Here is a 17,141-nt window from a genome sequence, read left to right as displayed (position 1 = left end):
GTGAGTAAAATGCAGAACCACACATGGTCAAAAGTATTCTTCATTTTTTTAATCAGGGCAAACTATTTCTTGCTCTAATGCATCAGGAATGTGGAAGCAGTTGTAAAGCTAGAAACTGGCGTGCGTGAGTATGATGAGAAAATATTAATTGTGTGCTTCGCAACCAAAGTAATACACACAGCGTCTAAAGGGGGCTCCTGTAAGATCATGAAGCCCAGGGTCCAAAATTAACTACTTAGGAAGGAGGCTCCGTTATTGCTGCACAAATCCAGTGCTGCATGCTGTGAAGATGGCCTAACTTTTTATTTTTTAGGCAGGCACAGGAGTGTGAAATACTGAGGATCAGGGTGCCAATTTAACTGAATTACATGCCTTGAATGTAGACAAGACCTCTTGAATCTTGCAGTGTGGGAGCCTATTGAGTCTGATGGTGATGAGCTGTCGCTAGAACCTTAGGCTTCAGGTTTTATGATTCCGCACACCCCCTGCTCTCCCTCCCTCCCCCCACCTCCCCAAACCCTCCCACCCCCTTCTGCAATAACCATAATCGTCCCCTCGCCGGATGTGTGTGATTCATTTCACCATACCCAGTCAGTGCTCGCTGGCAGACGCTTCATTGGTATTCAGAGCAGCGGCCCGTCTGTCGCTCCTCCATGTGCTCCAGGTCTGGGATCCTCAGGGAGCCATGCAGCTGTCAAATTGACTTCCATCATTCCCTCCCTGAGCCGAGAGACAAATTATCCAGCCAGCTGTCAGACGAGACTCTGTGATCGAACCTGCAATTTCTAAGTGATAAAAAAACCCAAAAAACCCACCCGAACACTCCACGTCCCCAAAACTAAGCCAGCAAGCACTTTGCGGGAGGGTGGTGCCACAAGGAGGAGGGAGGGAGGGAGGGTTCGGCAGGTGGCAGGAAGGAGGAGGGTGTTTTTATCCCAGTTTCTTATTCTTCAGAGGTTATTAGCTGGGGCTGTGTGATGTCTTTGCAAAAGAGGCGAACATAATGGTTTGGCAGGAGCCCCAGTTGACTCACAATTGCACGCTGGCAAGGAACTGCGGCTTCCTCAAGAGACACAGTGGCATTTCAACACTGCCCAACTGAGGCAGGAGTTTTAACAGTGCTCAACTGTGCTCGCAGGAAGGGAACCTTTTGGCCCCTCTAGATGGGTGGAGTTTTCGTTTTTGCGAGTCGTGGAGGCAATAATAGCGCATTGGTGACAGATTGATACTGGGCTGCCCACCCACTATTCTGCTCTATTAACTGTCCTGCGACGCTTTGCTCGTGTTATTGCACTATTGCAGCACGGAGGGCACTATGAAAACAGGACAGCAACAAGCATACGGAAACCTCAGGTACGGGATTTCAGGAGGAGATTACATTATGTTCACGGACTGGAGACTAATAGCAGTGTGGCTAACCTCCAAACTTTTCATAATTGCTAACAGCATTGAAAATGGGATTATGTATAACTGCCCCAATACCATAATGAGCACAAATCATGAATGAAAAAGAAGAAGGATTTCTGGTGGAGGGGCCCTTATACCTTTATACTACTGATCCAAGCGTGTCCTCTACATGATATGCATATTGGCGACACCTCAGCCCCACATGCACACTGTGCTTGAAAGAGCTCAATTATGAGCCCTACAGAGCCATCGTGGCACGTGTCAGTGTGTCCATTTTAAAATACCAGCTGAAGCGAGGAGGCTGAGGAAGTGGGGAGGTTGGGGATTAGTCACAGGCTATTACACTCCAAGAGGCGATAAGGGCAGAGGAGGAATTACTGGACAGTCGCTCTCCACTTGAGGCGGCCTCCTAATGCACGTATCATTCCTCAGATCGTGTCCGCCTCTCTCTCTCTCTCTCCCCCCCCCCCGCCTGCTTCTTGTGTTTTGAGGCATTTGCTGTTATCTTAGCCATACAAAGTGATTGTTAGGGGAGCAGACATGAGTGGGATGTGTCCCAAACGCAGCAACAGCATTTCAACAGCCTTTTAAAAGCGAAGGAGCCATTTCTGTCTGGCACCTTCTGCGTACAAAGTTCTCATCCTACCTTGCAACTGCCCTTGAGACTGAGGGAACTGAGGCTGGCTGATGAAGAGCTGCTCAAGGCCATGGAAATGAGGAAATATTTGAACCCACACCTTCGGGTTCAGATCCAACTAGATCACATCCACACCGTCCATATAAAACAAATGGCTTCCACACGAGAACTCCGGGAACTGTGGTTTACTGCTCACAGAGCTACAATTCGCTGCACCCCTAAAATTATAGTTCCCAGGTTTCTTTTGAGGAAAGCCATGCGCCCCAAATTTGTGGTAGGGATTAGTTCTGTGTCTCATAGAAATCTCTATGAAGTGAATTTGGTGGCAAGAGGGAGCGAGGGGGAGAGATCATTCTAAAGTCAAGTCAAGTCAGTGTTGGTGTCTGGAAGCCTGAGTTCAAATCCCTACTCAGTTGTTGAAGTTCATTGAGCAACCTTGGGCCAGTCAGTATGACCTACCCTACAGGGTTGTTGTGAGAGCAAAAGTATGGGAAGAAAGAAGCCAAGTATGCTGTCTTGAGCTCCATGGAGGAAAGGCAGGATATAGACATCTTAAATAAACAAATTGCAGGTGGCTTTTTCTGCCTGTGCAAAACTTTTCTGAATGGCAGGAAGTAATTTCTGTACTTGGGAGGCGGGCTTGGAGTGTGGCAGAGAAGCTCTTTGCAGAGAAAAGGCCAAAGGAGATGTTGCAGGCAACCATATAGGCTGTTTCCCTAGAGACTGAACAAAAGGATGTGAAAGGCTGGATTATGTTTGAACCCCTCGCGTTCCCTTCTCACTCAGGTTTCCAAGGTCATTGGTAATGTTTCCAGGGTGCAGACTCCCACGTCTCCCATGAGAAGGAGAAAAGGGATCATCAGCTGGAGCACTGGCGGCTGGTAACATTTTGATTTGGTAAGGTTGTAATTTTTAACCTTGCTGTTTGCACCACAATAGGACATGGGCAGCACCTATTTAAGAAAGCGTGCCATTGCACATGTTCAGAGTGCTGTTGCCTCATCACTAAAAATATACACAGTTGTACCTCATTTTATTGCACATCGTTTTATTGTGGTTCACAGGTATTGCTCCGTAGGAGGACGTGGGTGCAGCTGCAAGCATCCCAGCTTTTTCCAGGAAAAGGAAACCTGCCATGCCTCTGCTAGCCACGGGAGGGGAGCTAGCTAGAGCTGGACCTGGGTTTTTCCACTCCTGCCCCTGCAGGACTGGCTTAATAGAGTACAGTATAGTGGAAACATAACTTTTACATGCACTGGGAAACCAAAGGCTTTGTGTGACTCAGTTTATTGCAATATTTGCGATGGTCTGGAACTGAACCCACAGTATCTATAAGGTATGCCTGTGTGTGTGTGTATGTATGTCGTGTGTGTGTGTGTGTGTGTGTGTGTGTGTGTGTGTGTGTTTATTATTCCCTACACACCTATGGACGAGGGAAGAGTTTCCATGTAAAAGGGCCGAAGTGCAATTTTCAGACAAGATTAACTCCATACCTCTTATTTAGAAATTAAGCCGTACAACAGGATGTCAGTTCTTGGATTCATGTAGTGTTTACACCTGCGTGCTTAGAACCAAAGTATGATTGCAATGTAGTTTAATGCTACCACATAGAGCTGTTCTTAATGCCTGAATCCTTCCATATTGGCTATAATGGCTTGACAAGATAGGCCTCGTAACAACAGATGGAGCAAGAGTCTTCCTACTTCAGGCTGACTTTCAGGCAGTCCGATCAGTCACATGGTTTTCCTGCTAAGAGGTACATGGGCAGTACCTCCTTACAATTGCTATTCTTTTGGATTAGGATTGGCTGAGTGGTGCATAGAGGAGATTAACAGAAACACCTCTATAAATTCAAGGTAGTATAAAATGTGTGTGTTGCAGGAAAGAGTGTGTGGCTCTAATGTTTTGAGGATGTTGTTGTTGTTTAATTGCTTTACAATTCCATTGTAAGGGTTGTGCCCCAGTAGCTCCAATGAACCAGCCTCCCTTGAGCTGGAGCCTTCATATGCGCAAACCCACCCAACCAGCTATGCTTGAAGGCTTAAATAGGGTTAGGTAAAGGTAAAGGGACCCCTGACCTTTAGGTCCAGTCGTGGCCGACTCTGGGGTTGCAGCGCTCATCTCGCTTTACTGGCCGAGGGAGCCGGCATACAGCTTCCGGGTCATGTGGCCAGCATGACCAAGCAGCTTCTGGTGAACCAGAGCAGTGCACGGAAACACTGTTTACCTTCCCGCCGAACAGGTACCTATTTATCTACTTGCACTTTGACGTGCTTTCGAACTGCTAGGTTGGCAGGAGCAGGGACCGAGCAGCGGGAGCTCACCCCGACATGGGGATTCGAACTGCTGACCTTCTGATCGGCAAGTCCTAGGCTCTGTGTTTTAACCCACAGCGCCACCCACATCCCCTTAAATAGGGTTACCCACTACTGAATATGAGCAGGGTGCTGACCTTGGCTGTGCATGCAGACCTAATCCATTCACTCTGCTTGAAGTGCCTCCAAACTGGCCTGAAAAGATTGCTAAGATTTTCCTGTGATTTACACACACAGCCCTTGCACTTGGCAACCGGATGGAAATCGAGATATCACACCCTACATCCTTCCGTTTTCAAGATCGGGCATGAACTAGGTCATTGCTGCAGCTTTGAATTCTGCAGCCTACGAGCACAAGCGACTTCCCAGAAATGACCCACGACTGGGAGCAGTAGGCTGGAGTAGCAACAATTTCCTCTCAGCGTGAACCTGCCAGACCTAGCCTCCTCCCCCACTGCCACCACCGCCACCAAGCTTTCTCTAGCTCTTTTTATGAAAACTAGGTCAGGGCTTTGAACTGCAAAAGTCTCAGGGCTCCCTGTTTGTTTTATCACTGTCACCACCCAGCATAGCGGAACAACCTACCCGCCAGCCGCTTCCTCGTGGCTAGACAGAGCACACATGCCTTCTCTGCACACCTTAGAGATATAAATTAGAAACAGCTTTGCACAGAAAACAGCTCTCCTGTTTGGAGATTGTGTGAAACAAGGGAGAATCTAATGACCCAGTGACGCTGCAGCAAAGCTCTTCTACCCATGGAGAGTTTCTTGAAAGCAATGAGGGGATAACAGGCTATGTGAGATATAGCTATATCTATACAGGGGGGGGCCAGCTTCTGGGGGCTGGGCCCTTTTGGGGCCCCTGAATATTTTGGGGGTGGGGCTAGCCCCCTCCATGTCCAAAAAGTGTGGAGGTGAAGCACAGAGCTGAGTGTGGTGAGAGACTCTTCTTTTCCTTTTCCTGCCATGGAGGGGAAGGAGGGTTGAAGCAGCCTCCCACCACTGAAGCCACACAGTCGTGTTCAGCCCTGTCCCCAGCTCCTCCTGACATCATGCATGCACCGGTTGGCCACCATCACAGATGGGCACGTCTATATCTTATCTATCTATCTATCCAATCAGATGCATGTTAGCAGAGAATGTGATCCTTTAAAAAGTGGCTGCATACTCATCATACATTTAAAGCACGTGACTTCCGCAAAAGATCATGGGAACTGTAGTTTACCCTAACAAACTACAGTTCCTAGGATTCTTGGTGTGTGCTTTTTAAATGTGGATGCAGCCAGAGTTTCCCTGGTCACACTTAGACTCCATTGGCACTTTACATTTTAAACAGTACTATACAACTTTAAACAGCCGTGATTCCCAACAAATAATCCTGGGAATGATAGTTTGTTAAGCATGCTGAGAGTTGCTTATTACATTTATATCCCACCCTTTTTTCTAAGGAGCTCAAGGTGGCATTCATGGTTCTTCCTCTCCTCATTTGACTCCAGGACAACCCTGTGATGTAGGTTAGACTGAGATGCAGCGGCTGGCTGAAGGTCACTCAGTGAGCTTCATGTCCAAATGGGGATTTGAACCCTGGTCCTCAAGATCCCAGTCCAACAATCTAACCACTACACCACACTGGCTCTCAGCAATGGTGGTTGTGATTATTATGGTTGTGGTGATTTGGTGGCAATTTTATGCTAGGTGGGGCTCCAAGCAGTGCAGGGATAGAACTGCTAGCACATTTGCAAAGCTAAGCAGGGTCCGGTATGGTTTCAAATTGGATGGGGGACTGTGTGTTGAGATCCCTGCATTGCAGGTGGTTGGATTAGATGACCCTCAGGGCCCCTTCCAACTCTACAATTCTATGATTCTAAGGGCTGGACTTTTGGTGTGGTGCTTTGCCTTTCCATTCTTTACTCTACTGGGCTATAGATTTATATGTGTTTTATGCTTTTAACACTTGATGCTTTTTAGTAAACTTGGCATGGAGGGGTCCCTGTTGGTCCAAAAGAGGGAGATATTAAAGGTTGCAAACAATATAAAGGTACATGCAGCAGGGCTGGGGAATCTTTTCATGAAGGATAAGGCTGTCAGTGGCTACTAGCCATGTTGACTATGTCCTACCTTCACTGTCAGAGGCCGTATGCTCCTGAATGACCAGTTGATGGAAACCACAGGAGGGGAGAGTGCTCTTGTGCTCAGGCCCTGTTTCCCATTGGGACATCTAGTTGATCACTGTGAGAACAGGATGTTGAACTAGATGGGCCATTGACTTTATCCAGCAGGGTGTTCTTATGTTCTTATACCTATTTACTTGGGAGGAGTTGTTGTTGGCATTTGTCTGTCTTGGGGAGCAATGGAGGAGTGTGACTTTCAAGGGTGAAATCAAACCACTGAAGAGTTACAGCGCCTGCTGTGACTGTAGAGACTGATACGGGACAGACATGTTTTGCTGCAGTTGGGGCAAATGAAGGTGTCCAATTCTGCTGCTACTGGTGTATCATGGTGTTTCTTCTCTCTGCACGCCTCCTAGCAGTCATTCCTCCTCTGGCCACTGCTATGGATACACAACCTGACGATCTCCAGGCACTGTGGTCATCTGCAAGAGATTGATGTTGCCAGCCTTCATGTCTCGTTTGCAGACATCTTTATAATGCAGATTTGGACTGCCAATGGGCCTGGTGCTTGAAGCCACTCCCCATAGAGTACGTCTTTGGGGATCCTGCCATATTCCATTCTGTGGACATGACCAAGCCAGTGTTGACGTTGCTGCGACAGGAGTATGAACATGCTGGGAATGTGGACTTGGAAGAGCACATTTTGTTCGAGACTCTGCCCCGCGATGTACCTCTGCTCTCAGCATTCCTCTTGCAGCTGACACAGTGCAAAAATTTAGTCGACTGTTGACCTCTCAGCTCTAAAGCCACATTGTGTCAGCAGGTGAATGTAATCTGTTGAGAACTACACGGCCAAAGGCTTTCCACACAATACCGAGCAGGGAAATTCCACGGTAGCTGTTACAATCATGATGGTCACCTTTGTTCTCATAGAGGGTCACAATGTGGGGGTCTTACATGTCTTGTGGTGTTGATCCTTTTTCCAACACTGCAAGAGAAGGCCATGGAGGTGCATCTTGAGAGAGGAATTGAAGCCAGCTTTCCGTACTCCTGTTGGAGTTCTGTCCTGTCCTGGGGCTTTACCACATGTCTGAGAGTAGATGACGTTTTTCAGCCCATCAAGGGAGGGAGGGACGTTCAGCTCTTCCAAGACAGGCAGAGTCTGGATGCTGTCAATTGCTGTGCCAGAGACCATGTTCTCCCACGGGTACAGTGGTGTGCCCATCATCTGCTTGCTGCAGTCTGTGATGATCTCTCCTGACAAGGTTTTCAACAGTGTCGTTTTCCTGACTGTTGGTCCAAAGGCTTCCTTTATGCCTTTGTACATTTTCTGAATGTTGCCATTGTCAGCAGCGAGTTGAATGCTCCAACACAGATTTAGCCAGTAGTCACTGGAACATCACCAGCTGGGCATCACCCCTTGCCTTTGTCAGTGCAGCAAGCGTCTTTTCACAGGGCACGTGCTTGTAGTTCACAAGAGCCTCGCACTTTGCAGCGATAACAAGCTCCAAGTCCTTTATGCCAGCATCAAACTAGTTGGGCATCTGTTGCTCTCTTTTGCCATAGGAGGACATAGCTGTGATATGGTTTCAGCTGGATTCAACGCAGGGCAGTTCAGTAGAGTTTGTTTGACGGAATCAGAGAACTGTTCACAAAGTTCAGGTATGACTGTTGAGGCAGTGTTAATTTCAAGCCACACATTCTGTTTTGTTCTATGAGCCCTCTGTGGATGGAGATGGATCTTGCTCACCTTCAGGGAACGATCCATGTTGAAGTTGGCACTGTGCCAGTCGCCTGCTGACAGTCAAGGCCCGTTGGTACCAGTGGCCTGACCTTGTGAATAAGCCACTGAACTCAGTGGACTTCTAATCTGAATCATCCTGGCCTGTGATTTATCTGTTATTCTTCTCCAATTGAAAACCCATTCACGCAATTGCAAATTGTTTGAATAGCATCACATTTAGTTTTGACCTAAGGTTAAGATCTTATGAAACAGCAACAGATAAACCTGCACAGTATCTTCTAGGGCCAATTCATAGTCCCAGAACACTTTGTCAGACTTAAATGTTTTTAAAACAATGCCTGCGATGCAGCAAATTGTAGAGTCCGCTCTGCAGAGCTGCTATGGACATGAGTAAATTAAGACTTCCGTAAGCTTGAGTCAATAGCCATTCAGTACCTACCTATCAAGTTATAAACTGGTTTATTACTCATTGATTTTCCTCCCCCACCCCTCTCCCAAGTGTGAATTATACCACTTTTAGGCCAAGAATTAATTAAGGGAGCTTGTTTTTTCTTAGAACGATGTTACTGAAACAAATGTATTGGAAGAGGCAGAGAGGATGTGTGATAAACACATTGCAAAGGTCTACATTTTATGAGCTGCTTTGCCTAAAATAGATGTAGATTTTTAGAAATAACTATTTCTAGATAGATTGATAGATAGCACTCACTTTTTAAGAGTGGCAAAAGCTATTACTTAGCTTGAATCAAGGCATGATTAGATTTTACCAAGGGTCATGACCTTTGGTGGGATCATGAACAGGACTCAGTGGGTCACAGCCCATTTTGCTAAATGAGAGAGGGGAGTTAAAAATTAACTGAGAAACATTTTGAAGAGGATGTATTGCATCCAGAATTTTGGGGGGCTGTAAGATGGAAACACCTAGTCATTTCCACACAGATAGGTTCCCCCCTCTATCTATAGATACTACAGGTGTGCCATGGATCACGCAAATATTTTTCTCGAAAAAGAAGTGCAGGAACTCACCATGAGAGCCTCCTTCTCTTCTAATGGCCATGACGCCCACCTGAGAGGTGCTGAAACTGAGTTCCAGTGGGGGGAAAGCTCTGGTTCTCACCCTCCCAGTTTTAACCCCCACAACAACCCTGTGAAGTAGGTTAGGCTGAGAGGCATTGACTGACTCAAGGTCACTCAGTCACCTTAATGGCCACGGGGATTTGAACCCTGGTCTTCCAGGTCCTAGTCCAGCATAGGCAAACTCAGCCCTCCAGATGTTTTGGAACTACAACTCCCATAATCCCTAGCTAACAGGACCAGTGGTCAGGGATGATGGGAGTTGTAGTCCCAAAACATCTGGAGAGCTGAGTTTGCCTATGCCTGTCCTAGTCCAACACTCTAACCACTACACCACAATGGCTCTCAATGACAGTGGTTGTAATGATTACTGTTGCAGTGATTTAATGGCGGTATAATGCTTGGTAAGAGCTGCAGCTATACTTTTGGTGTGGTGCTCTGTCTTTCCATTCTTTATGCTGCTGGATTGTAGATATGTATGCATGTGTTTTTTATGTTACAGTGGTACCTCGGGTTACATACGCTTCAGGTGAAATACGCTTCAGGTTACAGACTCCGCTAACCCAGAAATAGTGCTTCAGGCTAAGAACTTTGCTTCATGATTAGAACAGAAATCGTGCTCCAGCGGCGTGGCAGCAGCAGGAGGCCCCATTAGCTAAAGTGGTGCTTCAGGTTAAGAACAGTTTCAGGTTAAAAACGGACCTCTGGAACTAATTAAGTACTTAACCCAAGGTACCACTGTAATAAGCATGTTTAGTAAGCTGGCGTGGGGGTCCCTGTTGGATCAAAAGTAGGAGATATTGAAAGTTGCAAACCCAATAAAGGTATTTGCATCAGGGTTGGGGAATCTTTTTCATGGGGAATAAGGCTACTAATCCTGATGGCTGTGTCCTACCTCCACTGTCGGAGGCAGTTTGCTTCTGAGTATCAGTTCCTAGAAACCACAAGAGGGGAGAATGACTGTTGCACTCAGGGCTAGCTTGTGAGTTTGCCAGAGGCACCTGGGATGCTGGACTAGATGGGCCCTTGGCCTGTCCAGTAGGACTCCTCTCATGGTATCTGTGGCCTTCCTGATGTTGTTGGATTCCAAGTTCCATCAGCCTCAACCAGTGTGATTAGTGGTCAGGGATACTGGGAACTCCAGTCCAACACTATCTGGGTTAACACACCCCTGTGTTCTGCTCTCCTGGTATCTCTCTTAAACCACCACCCCCTTTTAATGGTGTGTTTAGCATTTAGAAGGATCAAAATGCCTCTCTTTACATAACGCAGCAGCTGCATTACGTAAAACAATTTGATGTCATCGCTTCCATAGCCAAACAGAATAATCATCTTCCTAAGAAAATGCCAGAGAACATTGGTCTCTCTCCCTTTCCTTTCTGTTTCCTTGATCCTCCATGGCTTGGCTAGCATCAAATATTATTCCTTCTCTTCCCACACTCTCTTAACTTGCTACCATACAGCTCTTTGCACAGACCCCTTTTGGAGCTGCACCTTATGCCTGGAATCTATTCATTCTTTCCTGGCAACGACTGCTTGGCAGAGAGTGCCATTCATTACAACTTGGGTTTGTCTGCGGTTGAGCTTTTTTTCCAAACTTGTTTGAAAAAGCAGACTTGTTTGGTGGCCTTTGGTCCTTCTGAGTGACAGGGAAGGAACTGAGGTGGCGGGGTCAAAATGACCCTAAGCTAGGTCTGAATGCGCACATGGGGGAAACTGTAACCCAGTGGTAGAGCATCTGTCTTGCATGCACAAGGTCTTAGGTTAACACAGGGCATGGAATGTCCCTTGCCTGATATCCCGTGTCTGGGACCCTGGAAAGTCCCTGCCAATCAGAGTAGTTCAGTTGTATTTAGCCTTTTCACACCCAGGGCCCACCTTTAACCCAAACATGCATTTGGGCACCCACTTCGTGGTTTTCTACCATGTATTTGAACCATGGTAATGGTGCTGTCAGGGACACGGGTGATGCTGTGGGTTAAACCACAGAGCCTAGGACTTGCCAATCAGAAGGTCGGCAGTTCGAATCCCCGCAACAGGGTGAGCTCCCGCTGCTCGGTCCCTGCTCCTGCCAACCTAGCAGTTCAAAAGCATGTCAAAGTGCAAGTAGATAAATAGGTACCACTCCGGTGGGAAGGTAAACGACGTTTCCGTGCGCTGCTCTGGTTCGCCAGAAGTGGCTTAGTCATGCTGGCCACATGACCCGGAAGCTGTACGCCGGCTCCCTCGGCCAATAAAGCGAGATAAGCGCCGCAACCCCAGAGTCGGCCACGATTGGACCTAATGATCAGGGGTCCCTTTACCTTAATGGTGCTGTCATGACCCTCCTTAGGTTAGAATAAGACACAGTAGTGGGTCCTGACCCACCTATTGAAGAACAGTGAAGAATATAATATATTATGCTTACTCCCAGCACCTAAGGTGGTCACCTTACTTTGCCTAATGGTAGGGCCCAGCCATGGAGGATTGATGGAAAGATGCCAAGTATTATCTGACTATCACAGTGTGCAGATAAGCCAGGTGTAATCAGTGTGCTTGGCAGCTGTGTAGAGATGACTGAGGCAAAGCAGAAACTTAATTGCTAAAAGAGTGACTGCTGATCAGCTGCTGGGCTGGAAGAGAACCTGAAGGCATTCACACAGACCTGACCAGCTTTGCCCTGCCAGCTGAATGCGTTGTGACTTTTAGGAGACAGGATATGACCCACTTGGGGGAGTGCAGAGTGGAGCGGAAACAGTGAGAAGCAAAACAGTACCACCAGAGCGAAGAAAGCGAAAGCTCCCTTGATTTGCTCTGTGGCTTGAGGTCTCAGCCCAGCTGTTTGAAGGTCTGACTCGCAGTTGTTAGTGGAAATCATGTCACTGCTGCCTGGTAACTTTGTCCTGTTAAGAAGCTGCTAATTTCCTTCTTCCAGAACACCAAGAGGAGGCAAATCTTGGGGTGTGCTTCCAACCTGGAGCTGTATCTGTGACTGTGTTGTTGTTGTGAAACTATTGTATAAAGGGTTTAATGGTTTGTTCTTGCAGATTTGACTGTCGTAGCCATATTAAACACGGAACACACACACACACACACACACACACGTATATATAGTTTTACTTCTAACAATGTTGAATTGTTTTTTAATGAATTATTTTTCTGTGTTTTCAGCAGTTCTCATTTTTATATGTAAACCGCCTTGAATCTGATCAGGGGGAATAATATAATATAATATAATATAATATAATATAATATAATATAATATAATATAATATAATATAATATAATATATAATATAATATAATATAATATAATATAATATAATATAATATAATATAATATAATATATATATTCCATTCCATTATTGATTATTATAAAATAATAACAATCCCCAACCACTGGCCATTCTGGCTGCAACTGCTGGAAGTTGAAAGCCATCAACACCTGGAGGTCCAGGGGCTCCTCATCCCTCTGGTAGCCCTTCCTCACTGATGAATCTCCAGCAACCCGTATTCAGAAACATTCTTCCTGTGGATACTGTGTGACTCAAGCTCCAGTCATCGTTCCCCATGCTCAGTTATCATAAAAACTAAAGAACAGAAGAAGAGCCCTGCTGGATCGAGCCAAAGGCCTGTCTAGTCCAACATCTGTTCTCACAGTGACCAAGCAGAGGCCTCTGGGAAGCCCACAAGCACAACTTGAGTGCAAAAGCAGCTCTCCTCACCAGGAACTGGTGTTCACTGGCATACTGCCTCTGACAGTGGAGATAGAACACAGCCATTGTGGCTAGTAGCCATTGGTGGCCTTCTCACCCATGAATATGACTAATCCCCTTTTAAAGCTCTCCAAGATGGAGGCTCTCTTGTTGGAGCACGTTCCACTGTTTAACTATGTGAAAGAAGTAATTTGTTTTGTCTGTCCACAATCTTTCAACATTCAGCTTCCACTTTCCCCAATCCGTGCATAATTTTATACGCCACTGTTATATCGCTCCTTATTCACCTTTATTGTGAATTCAAAGCAACAAAATGCAACCATAGGAATCAACCATACAGTCATACCTCAGGTTGAATGTGCTTCGGGATGAGCGCGTTCGAGTTGCGCTCCACGGCAACCCGGAAGTAATGGAGCATGTTACTTCCGGGTTTCGCCACTTACGCATGCGCAGATGCTTAAAATGATGCCACGCGCATGCGCAGAAGTGCCGAAACGTGACCCGCGCATGTGCAGACGCGGGTGACATTTGCTTCTAGATGCGAAGGGGGCTCTGGAACAGATCCCGTTCGCATCTAGAGGTACCACTGTATTGTTTAAGCCAGAATCCACCCAGCACTCATGGGAAAATGTGGTGCGATCGCTTAGATTAACCAAATGAAACTTTTAACACATGGCATGATAAAAGTCTATAATTTTATCAGGGCAAGTTACTTGTTGTTTAACTGTTGTAGCAGTTGTTTATCTTCTGCACCATGAAAATAAATAAAAACAGTGGCGTAGCGTGGGTTGTCAGCACCCGGGGCAAGGCAAGTGATTTGCGCCCCCTAACACGTGGATTTGTGCCCCCTAACCCTAACCCCCAGATGTTGGGGCCGGTGCGGCCGGCCCCCCCTGCACCCCCACGCTACGCCACTGAATAAAAACAATATTTTTTATTTTAAAAAAACAGCTAGGGGGGCAATGGAAGATGGGAGCAAGCTTGCTTTCCGTTGCACTGGACAGTTTCAAATTGCAAGGAAGGAGTTCCAACTAAGCATAAGGAAGAAATCTCTGATGGCAAGAGCTGTTTAACAGTGGAATGGACTAGGTCAAAAGCTGGTGGACTCTCCTTCCTTGGAGGTTTTTAAGCAGAGGTTAGATGGCCATATGTTAGGGTTTCCTTAGCTGTGGTTCCTGGATTGCAGGGGTTTGGACTAAATGACTCTTTGGAATCCCTTCCAACTGTACAATTCTATGATAAAATCTGTAGGACAGCATTTAGCAAGAGCTAAAACTATTTGAATAACAGTAAAAATCACTTTTTAAAAAGAGAGAGAGAGAGAGAGAGAGAGAGAGAGACCTTAAATAAGCAAGTCTTTTCTACCTACCAGAAGGCCTCAAAAGTTGGGGACACATCTGCACATCACCCTGCCCCAGGAGAGAATTGCCTTTATTTGAATTGGCTTTAAAAGGCAGGCGGCAGCAACTCTGTGTACAAGACAGAAGTTGAAAGAGACGGGGAAGGAGACAGAGAGGGAACAAGAATGCTGAATTAATGACAGGGCTTACAGCTGGTTCAGTTTCCCCCTTTCTCAACTGGAGTTTCTTCAGGCAAACACGAGGCCTCTCGCTGAGGAATATTTGGCAGAAATCAAGCTATACTCATGCCAGCTCCCCCCCTTTTTTATTTTCAAGGAAACTTCCTTCTCTTGCTCTCCTTTAATTCTCCACCACCACCCATCCACAGGACTTTGCAAGTGGCAGTGCTTAAAACAGAAAGATTTGCAAGGAGCTATCAATCATGGTGCTCTCAGGATATATCTCCTGGCGAAATTTTGCTGGGGCTTTCATAAATCAACATAGCTGGAATATTTGTGGCTGTCCCTGTGAGATTTATGCAGGTGGGAGATTAGAACCAGTCTGTCGTGTGTGTGTGTGTGTGTGTGTGTGTGTGTGTGTTGTTGTTGGTTGCTGAGGAAGTGGGGTGAGCATGAAGTCTAGCGATATAGGTGGGTGCAATGCTGGTGTGCAGAAAGGGAAAGGATTTATAATAATATCAAAGGGTATTTAGAGATTTCAGAGAAGAGTAATTAGAGGGGAAAGTGTGTGCTTGTTCGCCTCTTTAATTTGGAGTCAGAGACTCTCATTTAGATGTGTCATTTGCAAATGAGTTTGCTGAGAAAGAAGCCTTGAAAGCATTTATCAAAGCTGTTGCTTATGCTGGGTTTCCCCTCCACTAATGAGTCCCTCTTTTCAAATTACCTCTACAGGTACAATGAAATTTATACAGGGTGTACTAAAACTCACGTTGGCTGTAACTTCCATGGACTTAATGCACAAAACCCCCAGTGGATGGAGGTGACTTGATGCCCATACACCCATGATTCAATGGGCTGTATCCAACTAAGCTTAACTCACAGTAGACCCATTGAAATTAATGGCCCTAACTTTGCTGTGGGCATTATCCAGTACAGGCTTATCCACTCTTCCTCTTGTCCCACTTCTCCCTCCCCCTCGCCCTGGGGAAACTGCTCTTAGCTCTCAGTCAGGCAATTTGGGTTTTCTCTTGGTTGACATTTGCTCCGATTTAGAGCTAAAGAGGGGCAACAGCCACTCTCCCCACTTGTGATTCCCAGCAGCTAATATTCAGAGTTATACCATCTCCAACAATGGAGATAGAACACAGTCGTTGTGTTTCATGGGATGAATTTCCATGACTGGTGCATGCAGAAAAACTGGATCTGAATGAACCGTTTGTAAAAAATAAAGCCCCCAAGAAGGGGCAATGCTGCTGCAGAGCACCTCATATATATATGGGAATTTTTTATTCACAGAACCCTAATTAATAGTAGCCCTAAAGCGAGCAAGGGAGGCATTTGCTTTTTCAGTATAGCCATCCCTGTAATATGATTGCAACTCGTTTCTCCTTGCACGGTTAACAGCCGAGGCAGACCTGTGAGCCTCTGTGCTGCTAAGCTTTTACAGCCCAAGGCAAAAGCCACGGCTAAGCCACATGGAGGTCACTGCAGCAGCTGCCCTCCTGCCTCCTTATTAATGAGATCAACGCTGCTCCTGAGCTCAACCAGGGGTTGGTAGGTATCTGGGGAGCCTGTAAATTTCTGGCAGCCAATAAAATGCAGTTTGGTATGCTCACAACTTTAGATGAGGGGAGGAGAAAGGGGAACCTCCAAACTCGCCCGGCAAAGCCATCCAAGCCACAGGTTGCGGCTCAGTTCCTCTTTCGTTTGCAAGTTCAGGGAGGAACTGAAATTATAAATTATTTGGGGAGGGGGTGTTTCTCCCAAGGTTCAGGTCAGACCTTCGCAACCCCACATTTGTTAAGGAAATGCAACTGCAGGGGCTGGCGGTGGGGCATCTGTAGAAACATAGATAGCTGCCTTACACCTAGTCAGACTTGCTTGTCCATCTAGCTCAGTATTGTCTACACTGACTGGCAGTGACTCTCCAGGGTTTTAGATGGGGATGTCTCCTACCTGGAGATGCTGGGAACTGAACTTGGGACCTTTTGCATGGAAAGCAAGTGTTCTGAGCTATGGTGTCTCCCCGTAAAGGTAAAGGGACCCCAACCATTAGGTCCAGTTGTGGAAGACTCTGGGGTTGCAGCACTCATATCACTTTATTGGCTGAGGGAGCTGGCGTACACATAGCTGTCAACCTTCCCTTTTTTTGTGGGAAATTCCCTCATTCCAGCGCCATTTCCTGCTGCTTACTGCTGCTATCCCGGATTGTTAGATATCCTGTAGACTGTCCCCGGGACAGGTGAGGCTGCTGATCCCTTATTTTTGAGGCTCCCTGGGACAGGTGCAGCTGCTGATCCCTTATTTTCGAGGCTCCCTGGGACAGGTGCAGCTGCTGATCCCTTATTTTCAAGGCTGCTGCTGCCTTATTTTCAAATCTGAAAGTTGACAGCTATGGGCTTACAACTTCCAGGTCATATGGCCAGCATGACTAAGCCGCTTCTGGTGAACCAGAGCAGCGCACGGAAACACCGTTTACCTTCCTGCCAGAGCGGTACCAATTTATCTACTTGCACTTTGATGTGCTTTCAAACTGCTAGGTGGGCAGGGAGCTGGGATCAAGCAACGGGAGCTCACCGCATCGCAGGGATTCGAATTGCCGACCTTCTGATCGGCAAGCCCACAGCTCCACCCGCGTCC

At 46.7% G+C, this 17,141-nt stretch overlaps 1 protein-coding gene across 6 annotated transcripts in view; it reads left to right on the top strand.

Annotated features, from left to right (window-relative positions):
* Positions 1 to 17,141, top strand: part of MORN1 (MORN repeat containing 1) — a 235,182-nt gene that overhangs the window by 209,169 nt on the left and 8,872 nt on the right. Inside the window, exon 16 of one of the 6 annotated variants that reach the window (XM_081923671.1) lies at positions 2,831 to 2,865. The exons of 4 other annotated variants lie outside the window; for them this stretch is intronic. In XM_081923671.1, coding sequence (XP_081779797.1) covers positions 2,831 to 2,850 — 20 coding nt within the window. In that variant the 3' untranslated portion in view covers positions 2,851 to 2,865. Of the gene's footprint in view, positions 1 to 1,302; positions 1,335 to 2,830; positions 2,866 to 17,141 lie in introns of those variants that run through there. One more of the 6 variants, XM_081923672.1, reaches the window with a different exon arrangement.

The sequence above is a fragment of the Podarcis melisellensis genome, assembly GCF_964234715.1.
Source record: "Podarcis melisellensis genome assembly, chromosome: 8".
NCBI classification, from domain to species: Eukaryota; Metazoa; Chordata; class Lepidosauria; order Squamata; family Lacertidae; genus Podarcis; species Podarcis melisellensis.
This window is presented reverse-complemented; position numbering and strand designations above follow the sequence as displayed.